This window comes from Paramormyrops kingsleyae, chromosome 18 (assembly GCF_048594095.1).
Source record: "Paramormyrops kingsleyae isolate MSU_618 chromosome 18, PKINGS_0.4, whole genome shotgun sequence".
Taxonomy (NCBI): Eukaryota; Metazoa; Chordata; class Actinopteri; order Osteoglossiformes; family Mormyridae; genus Paramormyrops; species Paramormyrops kingsleyae.
This window is the reverse complement of record NC_132814.1, coordinates 11,325,203-11,341,377: the sequence shown is the minus strand read 5'-3', so window position 1 is coordinate 11,341,377 and position 16,175 is coordinate 11,325,203. Positions and strand designations below refer to the sequence as shown.

Here is a 16,175-nt window from a genome sequence, read left to right as displayed (position 1 = left end):
CTACATTGTAACCTCTCTGTTGGTCCTTAATAAAACTGAATGAGATTCAAAACTGAGAGTCCGTCCTTTTGAGTGTGATTTTTAAATAACAGGGATTTCCCCCCATCACCCTAAACATCATATGTGGTTAGAAGGGCAGGGGGGCGGGCGCAGCATGTTTTAAATAATACACGGTAATTCTGCCAATGTACATTTTAAATACTTAAAATGGTGGACAGACCAAACTGTTTTTTGTATTGTACCAAAGGGGGAAAAAAAACGGAATGAGAGACGACTGGGTACATTCTCCTGCTGGACTGAATGGATTGGGAGGGGCTCATCAGTAGCTGCTTCCATATTCACCCTCGGTCACTCAGGACAGATGGCATTCCTTTGCGATTCTCATTTTCCAGTGTGAATTCGGCCATAGTTCTCAAAATGCATTTCTTATGCACGAGGGATATAACACCCTATATTATCTGCTATGCTTGAACTCTCACAACAATAGGATACCGCACCTAATCTACTGGATACATTGACACTTATGCTTTTGTATTAAGTGATCACAGGCAGAGAAAAACAAAAAGGCTCTGTAGTATTTAAAAATTAATGGATCAGATTACTACCCAATAAGAATAACTGTAACACACCACAGCGATTTTTAGATTAAGTGACCTATGTCTGTCTGACAAACTCAAATAATGAAACGTAGAAAAAAACAAAAAAAAAACAGGCTGAGCAAACTAACACAATAGCCAATTGAGTCACATATTTTATTATTCATCTTAAAATATTTTTGTCCAGTCCAAAAAAGGAACAGAACAAGATGAAATGAAACAGGACCGGCTGTCTTCCTCCAGCGGCCAGTGGTCTGAAGAACAGAATCGTCTAAATCCCAGCGTCCTGGCTAGTTCCCAGGAAACAGCATCCGAATGATTGAGAGCTCCAGCTTCCACAAGCTCTCCTGCCGCACAGGCGCACCACCGCAGCCGCAGAATTATACATCAACACCCCAAGAGGACCAGCTTAGGACCCACGGAAGCAGACAGACACCCAGGACGCATTCGCAGTCGACCTCAAGCGTACAGCGCTCCAAATGAGAGAACAAAGGAAAGACAAGGATCCTGCAGGTGCACTGAACATGGCTGACATAATGATAGTCAGATACATTAACAGTCAGCTGTATTTAAAACCAAAGAGGAGCAGTATTCTATGTTGCTAAGTTAAGAATATTGAAATCCAGGCTTTTCTTCCCCATTTATTACAGCCTGTTTTATGCTTTTATTTTTCTATTAAAAAAAGTCTATATACTGAGACAACTCACAACAAATCACAAGTAGAAAGCCCCATTACTAGAAAATGTTGTATAGTCAGATTCTGTTTACATAGAATACAGACATTACAGGATGTTTGTATGGAAAAAATTTATGTTTGCGTTTCACTGGAATTCTAGAAAAGTTTCAGCTGTCCCAGTTGCCTTGCTTGAGTGAGGGGAATCTTTATTGTTGGCGTTCAGACATCAAAAGCAACAATACCCTTTCAAACAGTCAAACGGTAATGGCTCAGTAACCTTCAGTTATTCCCTGAACGCTTGCTCTGACGCAGGCATTTAGTTAAGTAGAAACATCTGGCACGCTGCCCATTCATGAACTACCCAGTTGTAAAGTCATAAATAGAAAGGAGGTGATGGGGGGGGGGGGATTATTAGCTTGGTTACTACCCGTTCTAAAAGCAGGACCGTCAAAATATAGATACCTTAGATAGCGTGGCATAGCCTTCAGGAACAGGGAGTCATCGAGCACGTCACTGACTTCAGCAGTTGTGGAAAACTCGCGCAACAGAAGAGATGGACAGAGACATGGAAAGAGTGATCCAAGAGTTTTCTGCAAGTCCCACACGTCCAACACAGCGGCCCTTTGTGTCTTCGAGATAGGAATGTCGTGAAGCTCGTCTCCACCCAGACACCCAGTATTGTTTCTAACTCTAATAAGATTTGATGTCTCAGTACAAAAAAAAAAAAAAAAACATAAAATCTTTCAGTCAATGGACACTAGTGTCTGTTTATTAAGATTCCTGAGCCCGGAAATACAGAAGTTGATATACTGGCTCAAACACCTGACTGGAGCTATGCAAACCACACTAAAATAATCAGACCAAGTTTCATATCACCTATTTCTTTAACCTGTTTGTGAAAAATGCAGAAATAACCAATGCCATAGGCCTCAATATTGTCTTTTTAGCTGCCTTCTGGCCTGCCTGAGGTGGACAGCACCGCGAAGGCAGAGAGTGCGTGCGCAGGGGGCGTGGCCATTCCCGGCGGCTGGGGCACAGCCCTGACTCTAATGCACCAGCTCTCACATCAGCATCGCCATGGAGGGGGGGAGGGAGGGGGGATAAAATCTACTCACACAGCAAGAGACGACACCCACTCCAGTCCCACCCCGCCCGCAGTAGGGGAGTAACGTAAGGATACACAAGTATCACAATGTTACTCGCTGAGTACCAGCAGCAGCAGGAATTACATCGTGCCATTCTTTAGTACTTAATTTTAATGTTTTGCGTTTATGAATTTCCCATAAGGCAGTTTGGCATTTTGCAGAGAGCCCAATTACTCCTCTCTACCTCCTTCATAGATCCAGCAGCTTAAAAAAAAAACCCACAAAATAACAAACCAATCGACCTTTACGAAACCAGACAGCCCTCCTCGTATGTAGAAGTCTTGTGAAGTGTAAAACACCATGTAGTTTTTAATATGTTGTAGAATCATCTCTCCATAAGATTTTATTCTTATAATTTCCCACTTTGATAATACAAATGTATAGATTCATATTCCATTCTGTCTCTTCGAATCCAGCTCCTGAGAAGAGGCCTGAGTCAGCATCACTGCACTGCCAGCAGCCAAACATATCGAGCTGGTTTGTGGTAATTCGGAATTAGCAGTGTTTTTTGTGATGGATTATTTAAAACTATGAACATTGGAAAAGATTCCATGAATAGAACAGTATCATCAGGGATACTGAATTTTATCTAGTCCTCATAGAAAAAGAAAAAAATTAAACCTCTGGTTTTTCTTCCTCCACTCCTTTTTCCACGCGTTAAATTCGGCTTTATAAACGTGTCGTTCCGCTGGAGTCTGTGCTGCCTCCTCGTCTGGCAGCATCTTCACGTCCAGCTCATGGCATCTTTAAGACACTCTGCTCTTCAGCTTGTTCACAGTAATCATAAACCAACTCAGTTGCCTTTTCCCTCTTCTGTTGTAAATGACCAAAATGCATCTGGTGTGACATTTCTGCCACTGATGGTCTGGCTGATAAACTCATGCAGGGGGTGTGCACAGTCACAGAAAGTATGATAAGACTTTTTTTTCCCATTTAACAGAATGATGACAAGAGAACTTGATATGCAACATATCCGAAAAAAAAGGGAGGGATAGGACTTCAGTTGGGTAGGTAGACTTCAGTGTGGAAGCAGGACCACAGGACAGGGCGCTCAAAGCTTTTCTGGGGAGGGAATCCAGATATAGGGGCCTGACTGTTCCTCAATGATCATCTTGATTTTGCTGTAGATTTCCTCTAGCGAGTCACCCTGTACAATAGCTAAAAAGAGCAGAGAGGGAGTTGTTAAATTCACTTTATTGCTGAAGTTAATCACTTTCTCCTCTTCCCCCATTGAAAATTATGGATACATCAAAAAAAAAAAAGATGCATCTTCTCTCTCAAGCCATCAGACACTCTCTCTGAATAGCAAAGGTAACCATCACCCTAAGTGAGCGAGAAATGCGATAGTTGACTCACTGCTTTAGCTACTGCATTTTCTTATACTTTGATGCATCATACTGCATGTCTACCACAAATCAAGTAAATTAGGGGTGTCCAGTGAATAGACTGCATAATATTAATTGCAATTCTTTTTAAGAAACGTCAGAAGTATTTGTGGCCAAAATTTGAATTATAACCAGAATTACTAGAGTGAATTATTTCCGTTTACTTATACATCTATTTCCAGTAAGATTCTTTGGCATGTAAAATTCAATCTGATGCGTATTTAGACCTAATAATTATATTACGTAATATATGGAATATTGCGGCTCCTACATAGCTACCGAACTCAGGCAGATTAAGAGCTTACCTGTGAAATACTCGCCAAATTCCTGCTCCAGTTTCATAGCCTTGTCGAAGACTTTATTGGCCTGTTCATACGTCTGCCTCTTATTCATCTCCCTGCGGGAAGACAGACAGGCCATGACGCGCACTAATTATATGATCAGGGTAAGATTTTTAACAGAGACAGATAAAACAAAAGAAGCTGTATACAATAAGTACAACTGAACAGATTCACATTCAAGGGATCCTGAAACGAGCAGAGGAGGACTGCCATACAAGTGCTATGGAAAGCAGTTATTCATTTACATGACAATTATACACAGCCACTCATTATTTAGTGACTAGCATGATTAGTGACCATTCGCAGATATGTAAATTTGTTCCACAAAGCAGGATCTCAGTTAGCTGGGTTAACTTAAGCCAAAATCATGATCGCCCAATGAGAGTTTAGGTAAGGGGCATTCCTATTGGAAGTCCTTTCAGCACAAGTTAACCCAGCTAACTGAGATATCCTGCTTTGTGGACTACCCCCCCCAGGTCGCTGGAACATAACAGAGGAGTGGTTGTATATGCATTACTCTCAGAGGCCGCTGTATTTGGGCCATCTAGCTGATACCAGGCAGGACCTACTTTGGCCTCCAGAACCACTTCGGGAGTTTACTAGTTGTGCACCCAGAAGCCTTTCTACACCCCACCGTTGCATGGAGCCGTTACGCTTTGCCATTACCTTTAACGAGTCTGGCCAATCTCCTGCAAACTAGCTGTTTTTGGCAACAGAACTGCCAGAGTTGATGTTTGTCCGTCACACCGTTCTCTTAACACTGTAGTGTCAATCCAAAATGGCAGCCGTTTCTGGGATGTTGGAAACCCCAAGTCTGGCACCACTGATTCTATCAGGTTAAAAACCGCTTATCATGCATCTTAGCTGCGCTAATGCTTGGCCAAACAGTAACTGAACCTGCTGGCCCAGTTTCTGGGCTCTTTCTATTCAGTTGCAGCCACGTGATGTTGTTGTTAGAGGAGCAGGGCGTTAATGTTAACAAGCAGCTGTACCTAATGCAGCGGCCGCTCAGTCTACATTCTGTCTCAAGTTTGTTGATTTTTATTCATCATTATAAAAAGGTTCATATGAAGATCCAAATATTCAAACCACACAAGATCTATATTAAAAAATCCCAAAGTCAGGATTAAAACATTTTCCTGTATAAAGACAAAACCGATTTAAAGGTAAGAATTCTTCCATTCATAGTAGACATTCGGCCCAGAACTCACATAAGAGCCTCGATGGATTTTGGTTTGATGAAAATGGCGATAGGATAAAGTTGTGCTTGTTGCAATCGCTTAATGGCGTTCCCAGACACATCCAGGATACAGTGTTTCCCCTAAAAAAATATGGAAGCAGACAGACAAGATAAAACAATCAGATCAGACAAGACTTTCAGTCCGTGTGGAAAACATTTATTATGAACAGTATACCTGTGTTTTGTGGGAAGACGGCCTGCAAACTTAATAGATGCATGGTGGTTGGTTACAACTTATATTTATTTGTCCAAAGGGACGTACAGATGAGGATCAGAATGTATCCTTGGAGTAGCTAAGGCTAAGGGCCTGGATGAAGGACTCAGTGATGATGTCACTCTGCTGAGCAAAGGGGCCTGCCTGACCGGCAGAGCCGCACCCTGCTCTCCGTATGCCACCCCTCAAGCAGACGCGAGGTCTTCCTCTAACGGCCTTTCTGGCTACACAGCGCCGTGTGTGTTTTAGGAGCTCCTGCTGAGGATTCCGCACTGTCAGCATCTCTAACGACGCCTCGGCTCACCCTTTCAGCCACGGCGCGGACCGAGAGGACGCTGGTGCCATAGAGGTTCTCGTTGAACTGGCCCGCTTCGATGAACTTGTTGTCCTGGATGTCCTTTTCCATCTGCTCACGTGAAGCTACAAAGTGATAGTCCTGGCCATCCATCTCGTTCTCCCGCCTGGGCCGGGTCGTGTCTGCAGCGCAGAGCGGAATGATTCTCACTGTGCACATGCAAACAAATTCTTGCAAAAAGGACAGGAAACTACAAAGGAACTCTACCTATACTGTCAATCCTGTTATCATACAGATAAAGAGCACTTCTTACGAAGAAAACTAAAAAGAATACTCAAACTTTTACCATTTCATTACACTAACAATAAAAGCAAACCAGACCTCACAGACAGACCCCCGGAGCACTTACGTGGAACACAGGATCCAAACTTGTGCGGAAATTCAGAAATGAGGTCGTCGTTTATCCGGTCCTTCATAGGTCCCAGAATGATCACAGGTCTTGTGTAGTGAACTAAGGAAAACAGTCACGCATACAAGTGAACTACAGGCCGGACGGAAGCAGGCCGTCTCAGTGTGAGCAGAGGATGGGAGGTAGGCCGGACACAAACGCTCTACTCACTCTCCTGTCGAATCACTGGTTCATACGACAAGATTGTGTCCTCCTGACCCTCTGAAAAAGGAGAAGAGAAATTTTCAGCAAAGAAACCTAACTCTAAAGAAACTACCTGGATGTGTATATTTTACGGAGGGTGTCTGCATTGGTTGGTATACGGAACGGTTCTTACTTGAACTACTCTCACTGTCACTGGTATTAGATGTCAAACATTCTGAAAAAAGATAAATAAAAATTAGGAGAAACCAGAAGATTCTGATGAGAAAAAAAAGCTCAGACTATCATATATATTAATTTGTGCCGTTTGTTGTCAAAATTCTTTGTACTATAAAATGCGCAAGCACCACAAATCCCTACAGGGCAGCTGCCCTTGTCCTTTTAGGCCCAGTGTACCAGTGTCTGCATGTCTTAAAGAGCGCTGACTGGCATCTGAATGATTTCAGATGCCAGGATTAGGCAATCAAGCTCTTCCTCCTCCGAGGTCTTAACCAAGTGGGCCTCTATGGCGGATGCTGGGGGGACTAGCACATGCCATAGAAAGATCTCTATACATGTATGAAAGGGGATTTAGCGAAAGGGCTGAGAAGCAGAGAAGATGGAGAAAGACAGTGGACTGAATCAGGGTTATTCCACTCCAGTCCGGGAGGAGAAGTCTGGGAGTCTTTGGTCAAACCCCTTCCCCCCTTTCAGAGCTGCCACCAGTCTGCTGGGAAACTCTGCTAGACTCAGCCCTCAGGGATTACGGGTAGATAACCCTGCCCTACAGCCTGAACCATCAAGCAATACCTGGAAACCTCCTTGAAGCCATTAGGTTCCAGTAAGTCACAGTTAATTTGAGACTAGTTAAAATGTCGACGAGAGTCTGGTTGGAACACAGCCAGATGCGGCAGCTGCTCAGAAGTGGATTCGGTGACCCCTGTCGAACCATGGAGGGGGGGGGGGGGGAAGACCCGCACACTTACTCAAACTCTTTGATCCATAATAGTCATCACTTAAGCCCGGGAAGTCCTGATTGGCCAAGCGGGTGAAAAGAGGAGGAGAGAGGAAAGGAGAGGAGAGAGAGAGCACACAGGAAGAAGAGGTTAGTGTGAGAACGAGGATAGAGGCTGCCCGGGGAGAGGAGGGCCGTGTTCAGGGTTAGCAGCAGCACCGCCCTGCCAGAACCATCTCCAGGAGCCCCCCCAGTATGGGGAGGAAAAGGGAGGAGGGCGGAGTGCCAGGCTCGGACGTCACGCCCTTTGTGGGACGGCTCCCAGGTAACCCAAAGCAGAGCTGCATGGTGCTGGCGGTCTCCCCGCGGCGCGAGTGGAGAAGCAGGAGAGGGGTGAGAGATGGGAGACGGAAGCGGTGATGGCCTCCCCCGTCCCGCAGCGCGCCGGTACTCACGTTCGGGCTCCCCGCACTCCTGCACAATATTCTCCTTGCTCTTGTAAAAGGGAAACTTCCGCGAAAGGTTGAAGCTCTTTTTGCGCTTTACTTTGACCGACTGCTGACAAACATGCAGTTGGGGAGGGGGGGGTAGGGGGATGGAATAAAACAAAACACAGTGGCTTTAGGTGTGATGAGATGGCACAGGTCAACCCACGGCAAAAAAGGGGGGCGGGGGGGGGACATGCAAGATGGATCATCAAAGTTGTTTTCATAAAACAAAATAAGATGCATGAGGCACGACAGCGACAAACACAAGGCAGCCACATTCAAATCCACTTTAAACAATGACGCCGCTCCATGTATTAGCATGCAAGCATTAAATTAAAGTAATAAAAAACTGAAAACAGGGTCAATCAGCACAGGAAAGCCTTAAGTTGATCTGGTGGGGGGGGGGGGGGGGGTTGGGTGATATTCGGTTTTCGAAACTGCCGACAGGCCATTCTCAAATTTTGTGATAGATGATATCAATATTTAAAAATGTTCATTTAACAATCTGCATGTATATATACAGAAACATGACAGTGTACACAATTATTTTATACACATTAAATTTGCTGAAGAAATTACACATTAGCTACAACTACTTGCCTCGAAAGCGAAAGGTGGCCTGGTGGCCTGCCTTCCTAGGTTTATGAAATAAGCTGTAATGGATGCATGAGGCTCTGAAGTTACACTGGGCAACATGCCAGTTCTTAGTGAAAAGCAGCCCTGCCTCGGAAGGTCGTCAGTTCAAATCCCATTGCTTTCCACCTCTGGGGCAGGCAGAGTGATTTCCCCCTTATGCAAGGTCCTTAACCCCAGTTACCCCAGGGAATGTCTGACCTCAATCCCCAAACGTATGTTGCTTTGGATAAAAGCCGCCGCTAAATAATTAAAGGTAAATGACAGCACTGTCCAGCTGAAACTGCAGGTGCTGGACCTGACCGTAAAGTAGCATTGCTGATCTCTGCAAATCCAGCTGGATGACAAGCTCTCAGGTCAGACCTGTGGCGTCTCCATCTCTATATGCTTTTGGCAGATGCAGAAAATGACTTCATTTAAATCTGCCGGCTCCCCCCTTTCTCCTTTGGCTTGAAGCTCAGATACCTACAGCGGTCATCTTCAGGGTTATGTTTCCCATAAGCATAGATGCTAACTATGTTAGCAACTTACACATTTGGAACTATGCAACCAAATGGGTCCAACTGTGTAAGTTGCCAGCAGGAGCCTGTGGGATACTGACTCCAGGTCGGTCATTTTTGCCATAGAAATTGAGAAGCTACTTTCTGTACTACAGAGCTTAGTGTACATGTGCCCTTCAAGGTCTAGATGCAACACAGATTTCTCGAATGCCCACAGCGGAATAGAGATACTGATAAGTTTGCACGAACAATTAAATGGCAAAATTACCCAATTATTATTTCCAAGCAAATTATCCCCGTGCATCACAGCCGTTGTTAAAACGTCGTATCGCCCAAACCCGCTACATCGAACGGGATGCCAGTGTGGCACGATAGATACGTGCACACGCCCAATCGTACACTATGGCCGATTTAGAGATGCCGATTCACCCGAGTGCATGTTTTTAACTTCAGGAGAAAACTCAACATGGGGAGAACATGCAAGCTCTACACAGACAGGGCAGAGGCCAGATTCAGCCCCCCCACACTGGAGGTGAGAGACAACAGCACCACTTTCTATGGTAAAGCACAACAGATGTTTAAATACACAAAACCCCCAGTCGCTTGTCCCGAAGATATAATCATGCAAGGAAAAGAAGAGCGTTAGTTTCGGATCACATCAACTAAATATGGTATTTTCCTTGACCTATTCAGACAAGTTATTAAGACTAGTTAGTCTTACTGCAAGTAAGAGCCATTGTTTGTGTAGGTGAATGTCCATGGCTTTGACCCACCAATGTGTATAACAGCACTCCGGATCACCCTCCCGGAGTGCGAGTGTGGAGTGTTGGGTCAGGAAGAGCCCCGCGGCATAGCTTACCCTGTTGGAGTCCATCATCCCCGTCCTGGCGTGGAACTTGACGGTTTTTAACCTGGCACGCTCCTTCTTCTCCACTCTGTGGTGCACACAGGAAGGAGGTCTTAGTTACAGCCAAGCTGCACAGACATAGAGGAGCTCTGCACGGCCCGGGGTGCGCAGCGCAGCGACAGGTAAACAACGGCATGAGGGACATTAAGGTGCATCATAAGAGTAAATAAACGGAATGAAACGCTCTGAGCAGAAACGCCAGGCTTGCCTAACATTACTCCCCCTCTCTCCTACACCAGGGCTTCTCAAACCTTCAGATCAAAGGTCACCATTAGATTTTCGTCAGAGGTCCGGAACAATTTTCAATAACAAAACAGCGTTTCATTATCTTTAATGAATTAACAACAACCTTCGATATACACATCAATAAACAACAATAATGGGACCTTAACGCTTGACGGGATGGTTATGATGAGTTATGTGTGAGAGAAGATCGGTTGATCTACCTCGTATTTTGGTACTTCAAACCACATTAAGCCATTTTTATGTTAAACGTATTGACTCATAAGGTGCATTACCGGTTCCGCATCCGAACTGTGGTCCGGACTTTGAGAACCCCTGTCCTAGATGAAAAGAGTTGGACTCATACAGTTGACAAGGGTGTGTGTGTGTGTGTGTGTGTGTGTGGGGGGGGGCAGCTGCGTACCTCTTTTTGCTGGGGATGACCCCGATCTGCTCGCTCTCGCCACGCGGTGTGACCAGCCGCGCCTGCCACCACTCATCATCCGAGGCGTTGATGACGTGCAGGATGTCCCCGTAGGAAAAGCTCAGGCCCTGGCTGGGCAAGCAGCTGTCGCGGGTGCGGTCGTAGTCAAACAGGGCCCTGGGGGGGGGGGGACAGGAGACTCACCACCATGGCCACAGGAGTAGACGGCAATGTACAAGACGTTGTTTCTGCATCGATATGTCTGTCCACATGTTGGGGCGTCTTTGGACATCATAATTCAGTTTCATTTCTTTCCCCCAATTTCAACTTTCAAAAATGCCCAGGGCTGCTCCACACTGAAGCAAAGGATGACATTTGACCCCAATGCCCACGATGCAAAGCTCGTCCTTCCATCACGGAGAAAAAAGGAGCTCTGCCAATCAGCCCGGACCGAAGGGTGTGGCAGAAAGGAAGCATCCGGATCCCTAGCCGACCCCTGGTGGCGCCGCCCGCTTCTTATACAAACACGATCCTGTCAGTGGCGTGTTCTCCTTCAGGCCGTCATCTTAAAATGTCAACACATGTCCGTGTTTTGAGTATAAAAGGGAATTCTGACGCATGCTAGAGACAGCAAACTGCCTCCTTCACACTGTAAAACTGCATTGTGCCGGATGATTGAAGGACAGCTTTTCTAAGTCAAAGACTTACTACACAAACAAGTTTCTGGCTAAATTCACACACTGATTCTGAGAACATTCCCCTCACCGAGACTCACTGGCTACTCAACTCTGCAGTTTTTGTAAGCACAACTTCCACCCTGTAATATTCATGTCACTTTTGTTGAAGGTTCAATGTTGTTTAAGTACTTGCAAATTAATATGGGGTGAGTTTCCCGAAGCGTTCTTAACGCTACGTCGTTCTTATGTTCTGTGTTAAAAGATAGAACTAGCGAACGACGTAGCGTTAAGAAGGCTTCGGGAAACTCACCCATGATTATTAGGTAGCCGATAATCATATCTCAGCCTGGCTAAGCAGACACATGACCACCAGTCACTTCCCATGGAAGATTACCAAACCTCTAGTGAATATAAAGGTGCAGCAATACCAGTGTATCAACGTGCCCTCAGGGACCCTCAGAAGGTCCACATTTTCACTCCCACCCAACAGCCTACCTGGGAGTGAGCGAAAACGTGGACTGTCTGGAGGCCCCCCGAGGACCGGGTTGAGAAACACTGGCTGAGACGAAGACAGTGAGGTTAAATAACATTTCTGCTCAATGCTGGATTTATTTCTATATTTTTAGGCAAACCACCAAAATTCAACAGAAGCATCACCTTATAAGATCAATGACTTACTGCTGCAGCGTTCATGTACTTCTGAAGTAAAACCCATCTAAGTGAGCACTGGCTGTATCTGCTAATGTGTTACAGTGCACTGTAATGTTTTACAGTTTGCAGTGGTGTCTGGTGCCACCAATAAGGCCTCACACTGAATTATTTTTTCCCGAGAGATTATCATCCAAGTTAGTTAGGTGTGGGGGCAATGACGCATCTCTCTCCTAGCTCTTATAACTCAATCTCGCACGCACGCACACGCACGCACGCACCATAATTTTAGTGTTGTCATGTGGGAATGGAAGCAAAATGGCGAAGTCTACTCTACTAGCTAATCTCTTCTGATATGACTGCAGTGTGAATGTAAAACAGTGACAGATTACCATGGTTTGGGGTGGGGGTTCTCCTCCTCCTTTATTTATCACATTGATATCAGGTAACAGTGTATGACATGTGGTACTTCACCATTATGGAAGACTTAGTGGGAATGAAAATATGTTATCCATCACCTGATACATTAACAGGTTTTGTATGTCATGGTGGTGGGGGGGGGGGGGGGGGGGGGTTCACACACCAGAAGACACTCACTTCCGACAACAAACCTGCTAAGTTTGACTGAATCATACGCAGGCTGTGTGCAGTGCTGTTGCGCTGTTACTTTCTTCAGTGAAGCACCAGAGACGGGCAAACTGCTGAGGACTTTATTTAGGAGCCGCTAAAAAAGTGTAGTTATACCTGTCACTGGCAAATAACTAGCCTGTAACAACTGACAATTATGAAGTCTTTGCTCATCTCCATAGAGAGATGGAACATGCCATCACTGCACAATAATAAACACCTCTGGCACACTGTCCCCACACCTAACCTCGGTCCACAGGAAACACTGACTTGTAATGCCAGTTTTGCACAAACACAAAGCTCAGTTAAACAGTATTTTCTTTCACTGCCTAAGACTTATGCGCGTTGCTGTCCATATTGTGCAGAAAGCACGAGGCACCTGATGCCACAAATAACTTGGGGGGGGGGAGGGGGGGACAGGTATCCGACACAGAAAAGCACTACAGGGGTACAACTGTTCAGAACTGTGCTACTAGCTGGACACTGTGTAGCTGTGAATGACTCGTTATGATTATTATAAAGAAAACTCGGTCATTACAAACCCCTAGCAAAGTTTAATAATTTACATGAGACTTACAAGAGTAAGATCAGCTAATAATTTATGCAAAAATTCAAGCATCACAGAGGCAATGTATTTTATACCCTGTCTTTCCAGTCAAATTCTAATTATCTCCAAGTAACTGCTATAAATAAATAGCAGTCACTTTCGTTGGCCAACAACATAATCCACTCCCATGGTGTAAATGATTTGTGAAATTTACAGTATGTAATAAATAACAGTGCAGCTAGTACTGTTCTCTAGGGCTGCAACTAACGATTATTTTGATAATCGATTAATCTGTCGATTACTTTTTCGATTAATCGATTAATCGGATGGGGGGGGGGGGCAAAAAACAATTTGATTTCCAGCAATTTTTAATAACCCAGTCTGTCTTTGTACAAAAGTTGTTTCCAGCAACTCACATAAAAAACAAATGTATGCTACATTAAGAGTATACAAAAAAAAAATTATAATTTATAGCAGCTGAATCAACGTAATGAAATACACAAAATCTTGTTTTATAAAGTGCAACCAGCATGGTGCTTTAGATAATGTATTCAGTACTCCAGTTTTTCAATGTAAAAGCACAGACTACCGCTGCTGCTACTAAGAATATTATTAAATAATCGTCTAATGTTATTTAATGTTGATACACATATATGACAGGGGGAGAGAGCACGCCAGCGAGTCTGTCTGCATTTATTACGGACAAATAAAGTAAACATTTATTGCGAAGAAAAAGCCTTTTCCGCATCTTACGCTAAAAATTACTGAGCAACGCAAATAAGACGATTGGTGACGAAAAACCCGTGAACGGCAGGCGGCAAATTTTGTTTTAAAACGTGTCCGGTTGTTTCAGCATACTACAGTGATGAACTGTAAATAAGATAAATAACATAAGGCTATTTAGTTTGTTTAATAAAAGGACAAGATATAAACCTGTTCTATCGGAAAGGTAGCCTTAAATGACTTCTGTTGCGATCTGGAGCTATATAGAAAATGAAATTAAATAAAATTAACTTGGGGCGCCCACCTAATAGAATGGTAGGGTAAACACGTTGTGGTATACTGTATGTAGCCGCATTTCTAGCCCCATAATAGCTGATTGTGTTGACAACCACGACTTCCCCTGCGTTCATTTAAACACATGTGCGTGTGTGAAGGGACGGGGCGGGTAACGCGGCCGGCAGTAACGCCATTGGTTGCAGTTATTAGTTATCCAATCCGACAGTAAACGGCTCATTAATAAGAATATTCTCAGAGTTATGGTCTCGAAATAAAATCCCGAGTCCTTGACAAGAACGAGTACAAATACGGCTGCTTCAAAGACAAGATCGAGACCTTCAAAAACTGGTCTTGAGTACTACAACATTTGATATTACTATAAATTTCTATCGTGAAGAAATGAAGCAGTGGTGTAGTGGTAACAAGAAATTTAAGGTGGGTAAACTATATGCACAGCAGTAAAAACGGTGGGCAACTATATCATTAACATTAGTGATCTTAAAAAAGGTGAGTAAAAGCTGTTTTGTAAATTTAAAAGGTGCGTAAATGGCGTTTATGTGCATTTACTTTGTTCTTTTATGGCGGTCGGCATCGGTTTATGTGCATTACTGCCACCGCGGCTTTGGTTAGCTTACTGCTCCCAAATTAGGAGGTTGCCACTGTACTTATGTGTATAATAACGTAGACTCAACTAATCGATTATTAAATTAGTTGGCAACTATTTTAATAATCGATTTTAATCGATTAAATCGATTAGTTGTTGCAGCCCTACTGTTCTCACACACCTGCAGGGCTGAAGGTTCGAATCCTGCCTCGATCCCATGTGTGGAGTTTGCTTTTTCTCTGGTAGTCCAGTGATACGCCTTTAGGTCGAGCTAAGAGGTGTCTGTTGCTGCATTCCACACACACGCACACGCACACACACACGCACGCACACACGCACACACACACACACACACACACACACAGCTTCCACAGGTACTACAATTTCTGAAGTAACTCCCATTAGAGCCCAACCTAAGAGCATCAGAAAGACAGGCTGCCATGAGAAACTCGTCCTGTTTCATCGTCTACTTGATGACTGTTCAGGGTCTGTAACATCTTTAATGCTGGAGGGTGTGTATTAGCCAAAGCTACCTCTTCAGTCTGGGACAGGGAGCAGGTCCCTGAATATACATTTTCTGAGGAGAAATTGCCCCTCCCCCAAAAAAACATCTGCTCCGGATTATGCAGGAAAGGATAGTGTGATTTGTTGATTTGCCGATGCCCTTCTCCAGAGCACTTCCACAGCATCTGTTGCAAACTGGGGGGGGGGGGGGGGTGTAATCTATATTTATCAATAATTCAGCATATAATTATTTTAAACTGTACATCATACAATTGACGATTATTTTATTTAACAAGTTGAGATCAGTGATGCGGGCGCTGCATCGGTCTGTCATGGTAAAAAAGGAGCTGAGCCAAAAGGCAAAGCTCTCGATTTACCAGTTTATCTACGTTCCTACCCTCATCTATGGTCACGAGCTGTGGGTAGTGACCGAAAGAACGAGATCGTGAGTGCAAGCGGCCGAAATGAGTTTCCTCCGCAGGGTGGCTGGGCTCTCCCTTAGAGATAGGGTGAGGAGCTTGGTCATTCGGGAGGGACTCAGAGTAGAGCCGCTGCTCCTCCGCATCGAGAGGAGCCAGATGATGTGGCTCGGGCATCTGATTAGGATGCCTCCTGGACGCCTCCCTGGTGAGGTGTTCCGGGCATGTCCCACTGGGAGGAGGCCCTGGGGAAGACCCAGGACACGCTGGAGGGTCTATGTCTCTCGGTTGGCCTGGTAACGCCTCGGGATTCCCCAGAGGAGCTGGATGAAGTGGCTGGGGAGAGGGAAGTCTGGGTTTCCCTGCTGAGACTGCTGCCCCCGCGACCCGACCTCGGATAATCGGGAGAAAATGGATGGATGGATGGAAGTTGAGATAATGTTTGCTAGTCTTTCACTCAGTATTTTCAGCAGTGGCTAGAGCACGACAGCCTGAAGCTAAATGCTGTGAATAATTTCACGACTTTCTTAATGGGCAAAT

General features: G+C 44.7%; 1 protein-coding gene across 14 annotated transcripts in view; it reads right to left on the bottom strand.

Annotated features, from left to right (window-relative positions):
* Positions 1 to 733: 733 nt before the first annotated feature.
* Positions 734 to 16,175, bottom strand: part of LOC111837980 (disks large homolog 3-like) — an 88,485-nt gene continuing 73,043 nt past the window's right edge. For 5 of the 14 annotated variants that reach the window (XM_023800478.2, XM_023800486.2, XM_023800487.2 and 2 more), the window contains 10 exons: positions 10,611 to 10,787; positions 9,917 to 9,992; positions 7,892 to 7,994; positions 6,678 to 6,719; positions 6,512 to 6,562; positions 6,302 to 6,403; positions 5,902 to 6,101; positions 5,355 to 5,464; positions 4,108 to 4,199; positions 734 to 3,575 (listed from right to left, as the gene is read on the bottom strand). In XM_023800478.2, coding sequence (XP_023656246.1) covers positions 3,469 to 3,575; positions 4,108 to 4,199; positions 5,355 to 5,464; positions 5,902 to 6,101; positions 6,302 to 6,403; positions 6,512 to 6,562; positions 6,678 to 6,719; positions 7,892 to 7,994; positions 9,917 to 9,992; positions 10,611 to 10,787 — 1,060 coding nt within the window. In that variant the 3' untranslated portion in view covers positions 734 to 3,468. Of the gene's footprint in view, positions 3,576 to 4,107; positions 4,200 to 5,354; positions 5,465 to 5,901; positions 6,102 to 6,301; positions 6,404 to 6,511; positions 6,563 to 6,677; positions 6,720 to 7,467; positions 7,514 to 7,891; positions 7,995 to 9,916; positions 9,993 to 10,610; positions 10,788 to 16,175 lie in introns of all 14 variants that reach the window. The other 9 variants (XM_023800489.2, XM_023800481.2, XM_023800490.2 and 6 more) reach the window with 5 other exon arrangements.